Source organism: Alligator sinensis, unplaced genomic scaffold, assembly GCF_000455745.1.
Source record: "Alligator sinensis unplaced genomic scaffold, ASM45574v1 scaffold374_1, whole genome shotgun sequence".
NCBI lineage: Eukaryota > Metazoa > Chordata > Crocodylia > Alligatoridae > Alligator > Alligator sinensis.
In genome coordinates, this window is record NW_005842383.1 from 460,602 (window position 1) to 480,471 (window position 19,870).

At 43.0% G+C, this 19,870-nt stretch overlaps 1 protein-coding gene across 1 annotated transcript in view; it reads left to right on the plus strand.

The window, feature by feature from the left end:
• The first annotated feature begins 576 nt into the window (after positions 1-576).
• Positions 577-19,870, plus strand: part of CHAT (choline O-acetyltransferase) — a 49,954-nt gene continuing 30,660 nt past the window's right edge. The window contains exons 1-6 of the mRNA XM_006029519.2: positions 577-646; positions 7,102-7,293; positions 9,051-9,169; positions 11,653-11,706; positions 15,360-15,540; positions 16,339-16,516. Of these exons, the coding sequence (XP_006029581.1) occupies positions 584-646; positions 7,102-7,293; positions 9,051-9,169; positions 11,653-11,706; positions 15,360-15,540; positions 16,339-16,516 (787 nt within the window). The 5' untranslated portion in view covers positions 577-583. The remainder of the gene's footprint in view (positions 647-7,101; positions 7,294-9,050; positions 9,170-11,652; positions 11,707-15,359; positions 15,541-16,338; positions 16,517-19,870) is intronic.

Consider the following 19,870-nt stretch of genomic DNA (forward strand, 5'->3'; position numbering starts at 1 on the left):
TATTTTCCTCCTCTGTAAAATAGAGATTATATTATTTTCTTACCTCTCAAGAATGCTGTGAAAATAAATACATTAAGAATTGTGAAGGGCTCAGATAAAAGGGTAATGGGGCCATATACTGTACCTAGACAGATAATTACTGCATCTGCCTAAGGAATTTTACTGATGTAACTATATCAGTAGTAAATCTTACATATAAAGATAGTATACAAACTGTGTGCAGAAGTAAGACATACTGAGGTAAACTAAACTGACAAAATAAACTGTGTTAAAAGACTTTTTTATGTTCACTAGGGCTTTTCTAGATATGCAACAGATTGAATGCCAAAGTATTATCCCCAGGATTCAATTCACATTGCTTGAGATGTTATACTTTTACTTCTCTTCAGTTTTGCATTCTGAAGCTTCAATGTATGCTTGCATAGGGAATATTATTTGTAAATATTTTCATTATAAATAATGGTTACTGACTTGACTTTAAATCTTTTCTATTTCCAGAACTGAAGCATGCAGCTTGGTAAACGCCCCCGAGTGGCTTGAATTTCTGGCCTCAATAAAAAACAAGATCAAAAGAAATGCAAGGATGCCTGTCCTAGAAAAACACACCCAGAAGATAGAGAAAAATGCATGCAGCAAAGATGAGACTGTAAGTGATTGATTCTAGACTAAAATAGGGAAAACATGATTGCGTATAGCAGTACTATAAATGAAATTCACTGGTAAATACAAGCACTACTCCAGAACTCATTTCTTTGTGGGGAAGCATTGGTATCCAGCAACAATCTAGCATCAGGAACTTCGATGTATTATCAGTACTTTTCATATTCAAAGCACAAACATTAATTCTTCCTCACACACCCCTGAGAGGATTAGTAGTTAGTTAAATATGACAATCTCCATTCTGCACTGGAGAAGCTGAGACACAAAGGTTCATAATAACCGAGTCTGAAAAGACATATGTATTCATTCTTTTTTGTACAGGTCTATCAAAAAGTTCACACACGACCCATTTGCAAGAGAGCTGGGTAAAAATGTTAAAATAAAGAATTGATTAATTGCATTGGGAAATTTAAGCTAAAAATGTGTTAATTAGATGCATGCTATTGTGTTTAGATGTGCTAGTATTAGTTACGATATCCAACCAGTTAAAGTTTCAGTAAAGCAATGGAATTAACAGCAATACACCTTATAAAAAATACAGCCAAACCAGAGGTAAAACTTTATCAATAAGAGATAAAGTTTTGCATACTCATCACAACTGACCTACTAAATTTCTACAAGAAGAGGTATGCTCATGTTGTGCATGAAACAGACAAAACCTTTTTACACCTATACACATGTTCTGTGGCAGAGCGGGGTGCTTTAATTAGAGTGACTCTTATAGCCACTCTAATTAAAGGGCCCACAGCATCCCATGTATTCAAAGTCCTGTTCTTCAAATGGCAGCAGGGGTGCTTTAACTAAAGCTCATTCAATGAGCTTTAGTTAAAGTACCCCCACCACCATTTTGAAATGCAGGGACACTGAATATATGTGGTGCAGCGGCTACTGGAGCGTGCTAATTAGCATGCTCCCGCAGACTCACAACATAATTAATCAAGTCTGCTCTGATGTGCGCTAATTAGCGCGCATTGGAGCAGACTTCCGTCACATGTATAGGTGCCCTTAAAGAACATTTTATTACTTTTTAATATATGATACACTCAGTGCCTTTCAAGCTAAGCTGGCCCTTAAAATCATACAATCATAGAAAATTAGGAATGGAAAGGACCTTAGGAGGTTATCTAGTCCAACCTCCTGCTCAAAGCATCCCCAACTAGATCATCACAGCCAAGGCTTTGTCTAGCTGGATCTTATAATCCTCCAAGGATGGAGATTTCATAACTTTTCTTGGTAACCTGTTTCAGTGCTTTACTACCCTCCTAGTGAGAAAGTTTTTCCTAATATAACCTAAACTTCCCTTGCTGCAGCTTGAGACCATGCTCCTTGTTCTGTCACCTGCCACCACAGTCTAGGTCCATTCCTCTTAGGAATCATCATTAATGTCAAATAATTAATTTCATTAGACTCCTAATACTGCTAAAACTATTATCAGTGTTTTACAAAGGGGAAACTAAGGCAAAATGATGATCCTTACTTGGTGGCTTTGACTATTATTGGAGTTCAGATATCCTTGGTTCCCAGTTTTGTTGTCCAGAGCACACCTCTTGTCTAATGAAACAAGCTTGCTATACAGGAATTTCTAGTATACTGAATGGGGTAAAAAATCTGAAGTTTGCATGTTAATGAAAAAATAAATAAATACCTATTAAAAGGAGCAGGACCTCACAGACATTGCACCATACAATAAATACTAATAGATGTGTATAAAGAGCTCTGATGCAGATATATCCCTTTCTAAAAATGCACTTTGGATTTTCAGTACATCAGAATCCCACACAGTTTTTCTTTCTTCCATGATCCTTGTTTGTCTTTCCTACCAGCCTTTCTTCCCTTCTTTATTTTTAAATGGAAGATGCTATTTGTTGCAATTAATTCTACATTATAAAATAAAGAGATGCACAATAGGGCTGTGCGAAACAGCAGCATTCTGCTTCAACATTTGTTTTGACGTTTAAATGGAACAGTGTTTCATTTTGATTTTTGTTTTGTTTCGAAAACCCTGTTCTGTTCCATTTCATCGAAACGGTTTTGCTGTTTCAACATTGTTTCGACGTTTCTATCAGGCTGGGGAAGGGAACTCAGCCCGGCTCAGTTCCCCTCCTCAGCCCTGCGATCTGAGTTCCCCTCCCCAGTGCTGCAATGGGACTGGGCAAGGGAACTCAGCCCAACTCAGTTCCCCTCCCCAGCGCTGTGATGGAAACGGGGAAGGGAACTCAGCTCAGCTGAGTTTCCCTCTCCAGCACTGGGATTGGGCGGAAGAAGGAAACTCAGCCTGCCTCAGTTTCCCTCCCCAGCGCTGCGATGGAGCTGGGGAAGGGAATTGAGCCTAGGTGAGTTCCCCTCCATAGCGCTGTGATCAGGTTTCAAGTGGCTGGGAACTTGAAGCGATCAGGCTTCAAGCAGCTGCACCGGGCTTCAAGCGGCGGGGAACCCAGCCTGGTGCAGGTGGGCGTGGTGCAGCCCCTAGACAGGGTTCCCAGCTGCTTGAAGCCCAGGGGCTGCACCACAGCCACCTGCACCAGGCTGGGTACCCAGTGGCTTTCAGCCCCGTAAAACTCAGCCCGGTTCTGCCTGCCTCCTGCCACTGGGCTGAGCTCCGTGGGGCTGCTGGAGCCAACTGGAGTGCAGCCCAGCATCAGGAGGCAAGCAGAGCCGGTGCTGCTCTCTGATTGGCTCTGCCAGCCCCAGGGAGCGCAGCCCAGTGGCGGGAGGTGGGGAGAGTCAGGGATGTGCTCCTCACTGAGCTGAGCCATGTGGGGCTGCGTGGAGCTGCTGGGAGTGTGGCCCTCCCCTCCCTTGCTCACCACCTAGCTGGGCTGCTGCTTTGAAACTTTCAAAACATTTCAACTGGCCTCATTTCATTTCAAAGCTGTTTCGAAGCCCTCTGTTCCATTTCAATTTCACTGTTTCAAGCTCAAAACAAATTGAAACAGCATCGAAATGAAACAGCGAGCAAAATTTTGCACAGCCCTAATGCTCAATCCCTAAATTATGACAACAAAAGTAATATTGTTGGGAGCTGCCACTGATATATTATGGCATAGCCCAGTATTGCTCAACGTTTTGGCCCCACAAGCCATACAAGAGGCATGGGACAGTCTGCAGGCCAGATCAGACCCCATGCACCAGGACTGGACTCCAAGGGATCCATACTGGTCCTGCACACTGGGATCAGGCCCTGCACTGCCCTGCAGACCCAACCCAGTATACAGGGCCCCGCAGGCTGGATGACATGGGGCTAGATTGGGCCTGGGGCCAGGAGAGCACCCCTGGCATAGCCAACTAACTATGCTCCTCAATAGCTTCCATCCCATCAGATTGCATCAAAACCATCTGTAGCAGGACCTGGCCCCAGGGGTGGCCATGATACCTCCCAGTGGCTAACCTACTCCTGCCCCACTTCAGTTCCTCAGGTTACTCTCCCTTTTCTACCTCACCTGCCATGCCTCCATGGATGTTATAGTTAGGGACTTACCAACATTGTGGCAGAAGTGGGCTACATGGTGGCTCCTTTAATCTTGCAGTTTCCCCCACACCCCCTCCCCCTGCCACTGATTGGCGAAGAGGCCCCACTGCTCACTCGTGATAGGCAGGGAAGCCAAAACCGTGGTGCATGGTTTTTGCCTTCCACTGCTGATTGGTTGAGAGACCCCAGTGGCCCCACTGCTTGCTGTTGACTGGCCGAGAAGCAAAAGCCACACCATACTTAAAAACTGCGGCTTTTGCCTCACCACCGATCAGGTGAGAGCGGTGAGGCCCCTCTACCAATCAGTGGTGGGGGAAGAGGGTGGGTGAACAGGGGAAACTGCAAGATTAAACGAGTCACCGCACAGCCCACTTTCACCACAATTTCAGTAGGTCCCTAGTTATAGTACCTAGAGAAGCTGTCTCCTTAACTCTCTCAGGTAGTTTAGGTGCCTGCCAGTCTTTTTCCTGCAGCCTCTCTCCTTAGGAACTCCTTTCCCTGCAGCAAGCTGGACCAGATTTCCTGCTTTGTCTCTGGCACTCTGTTTATATGTCCCAAAGCACCACCCCTTCTGATCATGTGGCTTCCCAGTCACACACAGAGGTTTCCCCTTTTGTCTAGTGGCCAGCCTGCCCTCTGCCTAATCCAATTGGCTAATCCAGCTGCTTGCAGCCTTTACCTCTTGGCTGCCTAGAAGTAATCCTGCCCCTCGGTTGCTAATTGCAGTGCAGCTAGCTGCAAGGTAATCCCTCCCTAATGGTAGCTCCTATCCTTGCTGTTTCTGGTCTGTTCACTTTCAAACAGCTGGCCTTGCCCAGCAGCCTGCTTATACAGCAAGCCTAGCCTACTGCATTCTCCCTTCAAAGTAACAGGAGCTTCTGATTCCGTTACACCATCCCTGAAGCAACTCCTTTCAAGTGATACATTACAGTGACTCCCTGTTTAACCACCACAATGACAAAAGCAGTGCTAGTTAGAAATATATATGCTTGGCAGGATTCAATTTTTATCGCTAAACAACTATAAATGGCAATTTCACCTCACACCTACAGACAGATGGAAAATAAAGTATTTCCATTGGTAATAATTGACATTTATAGAAAGGGGACTCTAAGAGGGAACCTTTATCCCAGTTATTGGACAGTGAAGAAAGAGATGGAGGGCCAGAGGCCAGAGGGATTAAAGAGTAAAACAATGGGCGGCCTAATAACTCATCACTCAAGCAATTAGCTGCTGACTTACAGGTGGAGGAAGTAGGCTAGAGGGAGATAGGCCACTTAAAAAAACCCTACCCAAAGGAAAGACCCTACCCAGAGTGGGAAAGAGGGTAGAGCAGGGACGGGCAATTATTTCAGGCGGAGGTCCGCTTACTGAGTTTTTGCAAGCCATTGAGGGCCACATGACAGGCAGCCAGGGGCAGATAAATATTAATTTTCTAAATTTTTTAGGGGCTCCACAGGCCAGATAGAATGGCCTGAAGGGCCACATCTGGCCCGCAGGCTGCATTTTTCCCACCACAGCAGTTGTTCCCAATCTGTGGTATGCATACCACCAGCGGTATGCAGACAACCTGTCAGTGGTACATGGCAGCAGCAGGCAGGGGCACTTGTGCCTGGTGCATGTGCCCAGAAGGGCATGGCTTCAACCACTGCAGCATATCACAGTGAGCAGTCCCCACATGCATGTGCAGCGAGCGGTCCCCACACGCACTTGCCACGCACAGAAGGGAAGCCCCGTGCGCTGAAGCCACTGCCTTCCCTGGCGGGGCTGTGCAGCCCTGCAGGGTGGGGAAGTCAGCTAGCTCCAGCAGGCAGGGCTTCCCTCCCATGCCCAGCAAGTGTGGAGAGTGCTGGCAATAGATTGCCCAGTGAAGGATGAGTCCCTTGCTGCAATGTGCAGTGCTGGCCATAGCTGCGTCCCGCCAGGCACCCTGAGCACCCCCAACTGCTGCGCCATGGGGGAGTGCAGGGGGTCCCCACACTCTCCCCCACCCTCCATCACACCCCATAACCCCCCACATATACACAACCCCCCAACATACCCTATGCTCCCCCAGACTCACAGCCCCCCACACACCCTACCATACACCCCCCACACACCCCACCCGGTGGTACTTAAGGTTATATCATTTTAAATTGGTGGTGCACAATCTGTCAGAGTTTGGGAACCACTGGCGTAGAGTATTTGAGGCTCCAGCCTGGTGGCAATGGAGTCCTGCCTGGGCCAGGCCAGCAAGGGGTTGAGGGCAGCTGCTGCCTCTCCCAGTGTTTCCACAGCTCTGGGCATGTCGTTACTCTCCTCTTCTGGTCCCTACCTGCCTGACTCTTTCCTGATGAATGAATAGAATGATTTAAAGCAGGTATGATTTATTGATTTATGGATATTTGCTTTTTATATTTTGATGTGTGCTTTTATAAAGCTTTTAACAATATATTGCCATTACTAAGATTGTCTGCCCCCACACTCATAATTTCATGCAATCCTGAAATTTTAAATTGATAGAAATTGAAAATGCCCTAATTTTGTGCAATCCTGAAAACATTAATCAATAAAATCGTAATAAATACTTTAAAATACACATCAATTTTTAGCAGTCAAAATTATTGAAAAAATAAAAATCAAATTCTGTGAAGCCTAGAAATATACCAGTATCCTATTAGAACTCACTTATGCCACCCTAACCTGTTCAGATAAAGAAACTCCCACAAAGAAATCAAAGTTCTCCAAAAGGAAAGTTTTCCAATGAAAGTGAAACCTTTTCTGAAGGAAAAGGCAAAGCGGGGGCTGAGTGGTGGGGGGCAAATTGAATTGTACACAGGTTCTCAGGTTTAATGTCTCAATGCCAAGACCCATCCTGAATTCATATATTCCTCCAGAGTATTTACATTATGTCATGTATTTACACAAAAGCCAAAGACACTTCACAAATGTATAAAGTTACCATAGTTACCATTCTGTCTTTTTATCATTAGACATTGCCCAAGCTTCCTGTCCCTCCACTGCATCAGACCCTACACATGTACCTACAGTGCAATAAACACTTGATGCCAGAGGGGCAATTTAGGAAGACTGAGGCCATAGTGGAACAATTTGGAGGTGCAGAAGGCTTAGGAGAATTGTTACAGCAAAAACTTCTAGAAAGAAGAGAGAAGTCTGGAAACTGGGTAAGCAAACTGAGGATTTGAAAGAGAGTCTTGTGTTAAGCATGATTGTTTAAGAGTGATTTGTAAAGTTCTGCACATGATCATCGATTTATATGAAAAATTTTACTGTCAGGTCAGTCTGGAATCAAGTCCTGGGGTAAAATGTGAGAAAAAGTGCTGTGTGTTCTTATTTAGCTTTCACCACCTAGACCATATGGGTGGGATGTTTCCAAAAGGCTAGCAATATTTTTTTTTTAAGTATTAATGCTCATGTTATTGTTAGGTTTCCAGGTCAACATTTCATTAAGAAAAAAGCGAACGTGGTTTAGATATGAGATATTTGGTTTTAGAGTATCTGCAGACTATGGCAAACAACAGAATTTTGCATCCTTATGTGGAAGCTATTCATTACAAGCAGAAGGGCTTTTTAAGGGAAATTTTTAGGGAAATTTGGGTGGGGGTTCACTTTTCAAAGTTTAAGCCCTCATTGTTTTGTTTCTAAAGTTACCATGGGTATAATTTAAATCCTGATCTTGCAACTCCTTAGGTGTGTCTACATGTGCATGATATCATGGAGCTACACAGGGAACAGGGTCCCCATCCCCCACCAGCACAAAGCTCCCAGCCCCCACCCTGCAATTGGGAAGCAGGGGCTGACAGATACTTATCTCCCAACCCAAGCCTGATTCACGGGGCTTGGGCTGAGAGATATTGGTCTCTGAGTGCCAGCCTCATATCGTGGAGCCGGTGCTGACTGATAAGGATCTCCCAGCCCCCTGATTCCCAATTATGATGGCAAAGAGGGGGCTGGAAGATAAGGATCTCCCAGCCCCCCCTCTGCCCCTCCCAATCATGATCTCGGAGCAGGGGGATGAGAGCTCCCCGCTGCCGGGATAGGTAGATATAGTCCGCACCCAGGCTCTGGTGGCAGAGCCTGCCCCAGCAGCAGGTCCCAGGGGCAAGGAGCAATCTCCTGCCCCCTGCTGGCCGGCTGACCAGGAGCAGATTTGCTCCCAGTCAGGTGTCTACATGAGAGCTACTGAGCAGTAACTGATCACAAGTAAATTTGCTACTTGCATTTGCAGGTAGCAAATTTACTTGTGATTAAAGAAATCTACTACGGGTAAGCATGTGCACACGTAGACTCAAATGGTTACTGTGCAGTAAACTGCTGTACTGCGTCTTGTGTAGATGAACCCCTTGTGCACTAGTGAACTGCAAGGATTCCACCACCCACAACTATTAGGCAAGTCTGTACAAGCTCAGTATTCCATCTACATGCCATTAGCCATAGAAATAGAGCCTTAGACTACAAGTTCTTTGGGACTATTTCTTCTGTGTACTGCATCATAGGAAGCATATTGATGGTGATCAATAGATGATAATAAAAATGGCATCTCAGCAATATCAGCCAATTTCTCCATAAGGAAAGTCTATACTGCTGAAAATACAGTAAACATCACTCAGAACTAATCACATTTTATGGTGTATTCAAGGAATACTTTGTCATGGAAGAAATAAATAGAAAATATGGGAAATACTACCATATGATACTTGTTTAATTTTTAATGGCATGCACTGTTAATTGTCATTGATCGAATGATAAAAGTATAGATTTGTGGGTGATTTAGACTGAGGTGAGGTCACTGAGTCCAGACTGAAAGTCATCAATGGCTCCATTAATCAGATTTGATGCAATGCCACCAAACCATCATACAACAGAGACATACTGCTTATTATACTCGGCAACACATAGATATGTTGTCCTTTTTTGCTAGGTGTTGGACTACTGGTTGGATGACATGTATCTTAACAATCGGTTGGCTCTCCCAGTAAATTCCAGTCCAGTGGTTATCTTTTCTCATCAGTATTTCAAGGATGTAAATGACCAACTAAGGTAACGTCTTAAAAACTCTGAAGCTTTTGGTAATGAAAGAATACTTTAAAACTGCTACTCTGACAAAGAGACAATTAGCTTGTAAAATGAAATGAGAGTTCTGATCATCAAACTAGTCTCCACAACCTTCAGTGTCACTCGTACAGAAACACGAAGTCCAAATTATGCTTTTCACAGAGAAAATTGCCATCACATTTATCATTTTGAGGATAAATAAAAATACAAAATAAAATTGAGGAACTTTTAAAACAAGGAATATTTGTGAATCATCATAAACTGCTTATCAGGTGCTTCTCCTAAGCTTTAATGTACTCGATGCTGGTTAAAGTGAAATAGTCTCTAACTTGCTACACTTACAGCTCAGTGGGTGTATCTACGCAAGATAGTACATCATTGTAGCATCTAAAAATAACTGTGAGCAACCATGACTTTGCAGTACCGGTGGGTACTGCGTAGTTATTTAGTACTTGCTAAAGCACTAAAGCAAGTACTAAATGACTGTGCAGTACCAAATGATCAGTCAAGGGCACATGTAGATGTGCCCAGGGAGCTGTAGCAAAACCCTGTATATCAGCCAGGCTAGTCTGAGGTCTCCGTGCCATTTCAGAAGACAAAATGTGTTCAGTTTGGAGACTCCTGGACACTGATAAGTAGGGAAAAATGGAAACACAAAAGTTAGTATGCTGCCCAATCTCCCATCTTTCCCAGGAACCCTAAGGCTACACCAGCATGAAGAAAGGTTATTAAGGTTGCTAATATTTAAATCAATCTGAAACCAACTGGAAAGGATTAGTATCAACACACTCCAACAGTATGATTATAAACCACTGTTTTGGGGCCATTGATGAAGATAATATGCTCCCCACTACCCATATGCTGGGAGGGCGGGCCATTGTGTACTTAAGTCATTGCTCCCTGAAGGGCCACCATTCAGGTTATATTAGGATGTAGGGAGTCTGTAGCAGGAGTTGAATGGAAGTGGTGCAGGAGAGGGGCAATTCACCCCCGAGTATCAGGGGCAATGGGGACTGTATTTACACCCTCACTGCCAGACTGGCTAAGGCCATATTGTTTTTCTTGCTTTCCCCTCCAACATATCAGGAACTGTACTGAGTGGGTTGGGAGGTTAGAATTATGTCATTTCAAATTCAGTAGGTATCCACTACAGTTACTCATTGTATATGAGGTCTGATTCTCTAAAATGTTTAATTTAGAATCAAGGGCAAGACCCTAAGAAAGCTGGAAACAGCTGAACTGTCACATGACAATGCCATTTCATATGCGCTTGACCCAGAAATTCCCAAAGGGTGCGCAGTAGCTCATTACTACTGTGCAGTAGTGTCGCATCATGGTTAGTGCCTGCCAATGCTAGTGCACAGTAGTGTCTTGTGTAGAAACGCCCAGTGTTTGCAAAAACCTTGACCAGGAGTAATGCAATTACATTTTGATAATTTCTTATACCAAATATATAAACAATGTATACAAGCTCTCTAGAGACCTATTACTTCAAATAGCATCCTTATTCAACCACCATTTTTTTTAGTTGACCATATTCCTACATGGAGATATGAGAAGTTACATTTATTTTAAAAAGTAAAAAAGTAAAAACTAAGCCAAATACATAATATACATCCCCAGACACTATTTAAAAAAATGTTCAATTTTTCAACCTTTGCTAAACCTTTACTTTTAAATTGCAAAAGCAGAGCCAATCTATCTTCAAATATTGTAGTTTTCTTCTTTGCTTTTAGCACTCTCCAGCTGCTCATTACTAAAATAATTAACTGTGTATGGATTTATACTATTATAGTTTTAAAAAACAACCAGAACCTTGAAGCTGACAGTACTATTTTATTGTTTTGCATTGACAACACACCATGTCTTTTTAAATTCTATTTATATTTTAAACATCATCATAAATGCCTCCTCTCATAACTGAATAGATTTATTGTGCACATTGTTTTCTTTGAAACTCTACTTTGCATTTTTCTAATGAACATACTGTAACAAACAAAACACTTTTCACATAGAGGATCCTATTCAGGAGCATAGTAAACAGGAAGCATCAGGAAATGATGTACCCACCCTACAACTCTTGAAAAAGAATATCTGTTTCAGAATACCAGGGACTTAAACTATAAGCTTTTACAATGAAGCCAGTGTTAAGTACCTTATCAAATATACAGCCACCTTTCTCATTCTGGAAACAACTGCTTTCAAGTATCCTCATATAGTATCCAATCCAGATAATTTTGATTAAACCTTAAGTAATCTTTAGTCAACAAATTTCTATGCTTGGAAGTGTGTGTCTTGCAATTAGTCAAGTTAGAAGACTCGTTTATCTCATCAAAACAGAGAGAGACATTCTCCAGAGTGTAACTGTTCTTTTGGAGCCTTTTCAGTTTCATACTGAAAACTCTAAGGAGTAGTAGACAGTTAATTCATGGCAGAAAAGTGATGTAATTTCCATCTCTTATTTACAGGTTTGCAGCCAATCTCATTTCAGGAGTGCTTGATTATAAAGCTTTATTGGATTCGTAAGTAGTTTGGAAATAGAATTACTGTCTGAATAAAAGCACAAAGAGCTCTTATTCTAGCAGGCTTTGAGGTGTTCAAAATCAACTACATTGGGCTGTTCTAATGTCTGGAACTGATGTGATTAGTGCATGGTAGCTCTGGCAACTTTTTACATACTTTTGCTTTATCATTACACTATGACGTGTGAGAGAGAGGGAAGGATTCTTCTTAAGGCATGCCAGTCATCTTTTTTTAAGATATAAAGTTCAATCTACAGTGCAACACAAAATCTGATTAAAGTAACTGTTCCAGACCTATGCAAACAAGTCCATGCCTTCCAACAATAGATCAATGAACAGCAGTAGAGCAGCAGTTTGCCAATCTTCCTACATATTATTTTAAAATGTCTAGTTTGAGAGACTTGCTCAGAATTACCAAATCATTCCCCATATGTCAGACATTTGTTTCTCTCCTATGGTTAACTCTTAGAAGACATCTTTATAGTCTTATAATAAATTCCATTGGAAAATATTCCATCACAGACCCCAGCTCCCCCTCAAAGTTCGACTGCTAGTATTAAATTAAAAAATATTAGTCCACTTTTGCTATTGTATGTAGAAGATACAGTCTTGGAAAAAAAATCTCCATCATTCCTTGATAAGTGTTCCATTAATAACAGTATTGTTCCACATATATACATATATATGGCATGTTTTACTATAAACAACATTTCAAAAGTACCACTGAAATGCATCCACCAAAGAAATTGATTTAGCAGATTTGTCATGTACATTGGCTTTTGTTGAGCGGGGGAGACAGAACATTTTTGTTGCTGGTCAGGAAGAACTCTTACAACATGCCAGCATTATTTGGCTGGAGAAGACAAAGCTAAGTCCTCAGTACTTGTGAACTGGATACAAGAAAATAAATTGGAAAGAGCGTATGATTTTTCACTTCAAAGGAGTTTGACAGCTCCTCAGAAACCTCCACCAGAGCTCAAGAACTTGTGCTATTGTCTGAGATCATATGTACAGTTCCATAGTATGCCTGAATATTTAAAAATACAAGCATTGACAAGTTATAATTTTGCATATTAATATAGTTCACTACATCTTTACATGACAGCATGGCATTCATCTGAGACAAGCTAAGAATGCACATTGCATAAGCAAGGGGTAACATTTTTTCCTTCATATTTTGACTCCTGGTCTAAAAAAGATTTATCTCAGTATTTGCTGCCTCAGATGAATAATAATTCTTTAGCCTTTTATCTATTATTTTGTACTACTGCTATCATCCTTTGGTTAACAAATATAATATTTCCTCATAATTATCATCCTTCTACTATCCCTTATTACACTGTTATAACTGCATGATAGTCAGTGTATTACTACCTTATTTTGGAACACCACACAAGTGAATGCAACATAGAAAACTGGCATGCAAAAACAGTTCATAACTTCACAAAGTATGTGGTTTCATACAATTGCTAAAGAAAGGATATTGAGACAAAAAACAAACAAAAAACTTCTCACCAAAGTATTATAAACAAATTCTTAGCTTAACACAGGAGTGGGCAAAATACAGCCCATGGGCCAAATCCAACCCATCAGGCCATTCTCTCCAGCCTGCAGGGCCCATGGAAAATTTAGAAAATTAATGATTATCTTCCTGTGGCTGCCTATCAAAGATGACAAGGCACCAGCAGCAGCAGGACCGAGGAGGAGCTGGTAGTAGACCCCAGCAGCAGCAGAAGCAAGGCCCGTCTGGTTCCTCCCCACCCCACCTCACCCCCAGCCCCCAACCAGAAGCTTCTGCTTAGAGGTTTCTGGCCTGGCGACCATGGGGCTATTCCCCTGCCCTCCCTCCATTCAGGAGTAGAAATTCAGATAAGAACGGATAGAGAGAAGTTGGGAGGGAGGATTGCCAGCACAGCAGGATCCTGGCCTGGTCCGGCCCAGCCCCCATGGTTCCTGGCTGGTTTGTGCTACACCATCTGGTACCAGCCTTGCAGCTGGGAACTGTGGCAGCCTGACCGGGCCAGGTCGGGCCTAGCTGGCTCCTGCTGCATCCTGCAGTCCTGGCCATGCAGCCAGGAACTGCATGCTGCGGAGTGGCAGGTGGGCTGGGGGTGGGAGGGAGTGGTGGCAGCAGGTGGGGAAGGAAGGGAAGTGGCAGGGAAAGGGCAGTGGTGGCAGGTGGGGTGGGGGAAGTGGCAGTGAGTGGGCAGATGGGAGCATGGGGTCCCAGGGCCAGCAGCAGCTAGCTGGGAACCACAGGGACCAGGCCTAGCTCCTGCTGTGTTCTGTGGTCCCAGCCATGCAGCTGGGAACTGTGCACTGCTGGGAGGTGCTCAGCTGGGCTGGCCAGCTCTGTGCCATGCCACAGGTCCTGGCTGCATGGCGCAGCATGGAGCTGGCCCAGGCCAGCCCAGTGGCACGCAGTTCCTGGCTGCAGTGGTGGGAATCATGTAGCACAGCACAGAGCCAGCTGGCCTGGCTCAGCAGTGCTCAATTCCTGAGCCATCAGGCTGGGACAGGATGGGCCGGGTTGGTTGTGCAGGTCCTAATGTTGCAGCAGGGAACTGTGCGCTGCAGGGCTAGGCCTGGTCGGCTCCATGCAGGTCCCAGCATTGCAGCCAGGACCCATGTGGCATGGCATGGAGCCAGAGGCTGGCCCTGTGCCACATGGTTCCCAGCTGTAACACAAGGACCCACATGGAGCCAACCTGGCCCAATGGCATGCCAGTACCAGGAGCTGTGGGGAGTCCCGCGCCATCAGGCTGGGCTGTCTCCATGCTTCCACATAGGGTTCCTGGCACCCTAGCTGTGAGCCCTACATGAAGGCACAGAGACAGAGTCCTGTGAGCCTCACGTTGCAGCTGGGAAACACATGGTTCCCTTCCCCACACCCGCACACACAGACACACACAGGCCCCCTCAAACCCCATACCCAAATACACACCCACAGTCCACATACACACACATCCACACATATACACCCACAGCAACACAAAAAAACCCCATACGCACACACCCATACCCTGCCATGTCCCTCCACATGCCCCCACAGCCCCCTCTATCTTACTAGTTCCCAGAGATAAGGACAGGCAATTCTGACCTGGGTTTCCAGTACCCATCATTTTCTTCCAGGTTATATATCTGTTTCAGTTGGTCTGCTGACTTTCATGCCAAATTTTTTTCAAGTCCCTTCTAAAAAAGCTCCCTACTCTCACCCCAGAGTCCTTAAAGTTCTTGGAAAAAAAGGAACAGGCATTATTCTGGAGAGGCAGTGGCTACATACTAAAAGATTCCAAAATAGATGAGGAAAAGTGCAAGTGTTCTGTATATTCATAGTATGTTTCAGCCATTGTTTTGCATGCCCTGCTATTGTTTCCATCTGCAGCACAATATCCACTGATGTAAATGTAGTTGCTTGATGAATGTGCATGAATCCACCAGGAATGATGCATTTTATTTTGGTATGGGAATTCATCCATTTTCTTCATACTGTAATCTTGTTTTATTATTCAATTTGTGTTGTACCTGATCTAATGGTAACAGAACAAAGGACAGATTAGATTTCTTTTCCTTTCTGTCTCTCCCTCTTTCTCCCTCTTCTCATTCTCCCACTTTCTCTGGCCTCTCCTCCCTGCCACCCCCTCTCTCTCCAGCCATGCTTTACCTGTTGATTTTGCTCGTGGACAACTCTCTGGTCAGCCTCTCTGTATGAAGCAATACTATGGACTCTTTTCTTCCTATCGTCTTCCAGGACATACCAAAGACACTCTTGTGGCCCAGAAAAGTAGTGTAATGCCAGAACCAGAGCACATCATTGTTGCTTGTAACAATCAGGTGAGTGGCATTTTGTTTGCATATCACTTCATAATTCCTTCATAAATCTGTTAAGCTTAATTGTTCAGTAACAAATCAAAGAACTCAATGAAAATACACAGATAATGGCACTGGCATCAGTCCTGAAACCCATGTACTCCCTTGCCCCCCCCCCCCCCCCCCCCCACCTCCGCATAACGCACTACCAGTATTTCAACAAAATATTCCCACTGTTTTAGCCTCCTTTACTGACATTATATTCCGAGTATGCAGATGCAATAAGAAAGGACATTTCACTTGTATACTTTTAAAGTTAGGGGAAAGAGTCCATGCAACACTGATTTCAAGTCACTGACATTAATGTAATATGGTTCACTCCAACAACAAAGGTTTGCTTTTTTTCAAGTGTTACAATGAATCACATTGGTCAGAATGTGGTAGAATTACTGTGGGAAATTCCTTAGGCTGTTTTTAAGAGCTGAGACCTGGGATATCACTAACATGCTTCCTGGTTTAAAATTGTCAGGTGTTTTAAATGTTATTCAAATAATCTGTACCTTATTTGACTCTCACATCAAATGTAAACCAGGAATAACTCCACATAAATGAATGGGGTTGCTCCTGGGGTAAAATCCCCAAAGCAGTAAACATAGTATCAAGTCCCATTGTTTTATGATTCCATTTCCCTTTGCTGTGTTATTCCCACTGTGCAAAACTACTGCACTTCCAAGGAATCCCAAATTAAGTAAGATTTTTGTTCATTAATGAGCTCAGTATAACTTTCTTGTAACCTTCCTGACTTTTATAATTTCCCTCCAGTTCTTTGTTTTGGATGTTGTCATTAATTTCCGCCGTCTTAGTGAGGGAGATCTGTTCACTCAGTTACGAAAGATAGTAAAAATGGCAGAGAATGAAGAAGAGAGGCTGCCTCCTATTGGTCTACTGACAACAGATGGAAGAACAGAATGGGCAGAAGCCAGGACAATCCTAATGAAAGGTTAGCAGCAGCAATCCCAACCTTCTCCTCATCTTCCTCCTAACCACTTCTTTTAGAGTGATCCACACAGCAAATACATGTGTATAATTTCAAGCTCTATTGTTGAATTCTTTTAGCAAAAGAAAGCTCAGTTCTTGTAAATGTTCAGATATTTTTTCATATGGTCAAGCAACAAATATGATTCTGAATCTTCTGCAGTATTCTAGGTGATGCATCATATAAGTCTCTATCATTACATACTACATCTTTATTTGATAAATTTTGAACATTTCATCAGGTTTTGTGATTTGTCTCTTTCTTCATGTTCAAAGTGTAATGATGAGTATAGCATTACCTTCTAGGCTTTAGAAAGTATTAGCTATTTTAACACTTGAAGCTTGAAAGAGTTCAACTTAAGCAAGGTGAAGAAAATTTCCCCATTCATCTTGCTATCTGGACAGTCCTAAATGTTAAGTCTTCACATTATGTCTGGTTCAGAGATACTATAAAGAACATACAGTATAACCTCACAAATCCATTTTACAAAATTCCAGAATTCTCAAAAGTCCGGCACTTTTTAAAAATACACTACATCAGGGGTTTTCAACCTTTTTTGAGCAGTGTACCCCAGGCAGCCATTCAGATAGTGGGGAGAGGGGAGTAGCAGTGGCCGCATGCAAAGCGGTGACATGGGGTGGTGGATGGCGGTGGCAGCTGCTGTGTGCAAGGTTTCCCCCCCACCCCTGACCCCGGGTCCAGCCGGCTGGGCAGTGCGAAGCTATGCACTTTCCTTATGTTTCAAAAATCCAGAATTTTCAAATTCTTGGCAGGTGCTAGGTCCCAAGGATGCCAGATTTATGAAGTTATGCTGTATTTATTTTACTTTACAAATGCAACGAATTCACAGAATGTATAGTTTCAACATATTCCCCTGAGAAGGATATTCTCTCTCTCTCTCTCCTCTCCCTCCTCTCTTTCTGTCTCTCTCTGCTCTCCAGAGCTGTCCCTAGGGGTGTGTGGGGCCTGGGGCATATCAGCCTGTGTGAGGCTGGGGGTGGCAAGCAGCTGGAGCATGGTGCAGGGGGGAGGGGGAAAGATGGTAAGTGGCCAGAGCATGGAGTGTGGGAGTGGGGGTGGCAAGCAGCCAGAGCTCAGAGTCTGTATGGCACTGTCCACAGAGCTCTCCAAAGCGTGGGACCTGGGGTGGTCACCCCAATTCACCCCTCCCCCCCAGGATGGCCCTGCTCTGCTCTCTCACTCTCTCTCCATAACCCTTTTCTAACAACAGCTTTTCATATACATATACACAACCCACTTTCCTCATCACAATCAAGTTAAAGAAATGGAATCTAATCATTATCTTTCCTGTTTGAGTGCATTATAACTTATGAGCAAGTAGTAACTTTTTGCTAATTCATGATAATATCAAGGATTGGTACATTCTCTGCATTTTTCAAGTCTTGTTGAAGAATTACTGAGCTCCTTTTTAGTAGCAATTTCCTCACTATGATTGAGAACGTCAACATGTGTAAATTAGAGTAGGTCCAGTGACTTCAAAAGATAATCAAGTAAATTACACCAACTTCTGGTTCTCACCAAGAATACTAGTATTTTGGATATTTCAGTGCTCTGGCAAGGTCCAAACAAAGTAATATTTGCCTGAGACATCATCATTCCTGAACTCAAGTAAATTTTAGCGCTGATACATTCTGGTGCATTGAATTTTTATCCACTTAGGATCCCCCAGGGACATGATCTTAAAGAGAATCATCACTGAGGAATACTGAAACCTAACTTCTCCTTGAGCATCTGTCATGTGAACATAGAACTGAAATATGCAGGAATTGTCAATCTACCACCATTCACAAACACTATCATTCACTAGTATTTAGGACCAGTGTCTGTTGCAAACTGTCCTGGGTTAGCACTTGCCAGCTTGCTGGAATGCCCATCTTGGTTCCAGTTTGATTCCCTGGGACTCTCATCCATTCCAGTCTGTTAATATTACTGAGTCAAGCTCTTGACTAGGAATTTAGTACTTTTCTTTGCTGAAGTGCTTATTTGCAGAGTTCTCTTTCATACTCTGCTTCTTCATTTCTCTAAATTTTTGACTGGTCCACCAAGGTTTTTATGATATGGCTGTAAATAAATTACTGCGTAAACATGGAAACTCCAAGAGATTTCAAAGAAAATTCTCCATTCTAGCTAGTAGCAAAGAAGGGGTCTCTAGAAAACAGGGGAAGGCGGGTGCAGGGAGGAGAGAGAGAATGAATATGAAACATTTCATTTATGGGCCAGTTTTTTAAATGATTTTGTGATGATATCCATCACTTTATCCAAGTGTTGGAACCTGGAGTGTCCCCGACAAAAAAAAAAAAAAAAAATCAGCCTCTGTGCCTGCGCATGCAATTTTATTCCTGCAAACTTTTTCAAGTGTTTTCACCTGCATGTTCAGGTGATAGATTCCAGCGTCTGCATGTGGAGGAATTGGAACAGAGATGCAAACCCATTTGGGCAAACAGGATTTTCACAGGTAAAGCCATCAACTGATACATGCAAGTGTTAGTCCATGTCATGCCCTCAAAGACAAAAAGTATGAGTCTTAGAATCTGTCCCCAGAAGTCAAAACCACCTCTTTTACTTTTCCATGTTGAATTTTACTGTCAGCTGTTGAATTAGTGCTGCCATAGGTTTCACTGAAGGAAAATATATCATGTAATTCAAGATACTACAGCATTTTTGGTATTCAAAATGTAGGGAATTCTATAGATACAATATGGAAATAAATATTATCTGTAAATTACTAATTGTATTTTGGAGCAGCCAACCTAATTTCAGAATTATTTAAAAAAATACTCCCTGCTTAAAGTTCACTGAAATTCTAGGCTCTGTTTCCTTCTATATGGGTATGTCTACACATAACGCTATGTTGTCACAGTGCTGTGCTATGGTGACATAGCGTCCTTGGGTGTCTACACATGACCAGCAGCTACTTTGCCATAGCAGCGTTCCTCCATTATAGCATGCCAGTACGGTGAAGTAGCTGCTAAAAATAACTGTGCCATGCATATGGTGCAGCATGGGTGGTTATTGTGCTGTGTGTTAGTACTTCCAAAAGAAAGTACTAAAGCATGGTGCAGTAACAACATCATCATAGGACAATGTGTAGAAGCACCCTATATGTTTAAAATTTATAGATAATTCTATGGTATCTAATAAGACACTGGAAAGACGGAAATATAGGTACCTGCAGCTCACTGAGAGGATAGTTAATTACTGTCAATTAAATGCAGAATTACTCTAATCAAATACTCAGCTTTTCATATTTTGTTTCCCATTCTACAGATCACTGAAATCCATGCAAACACTCAACCT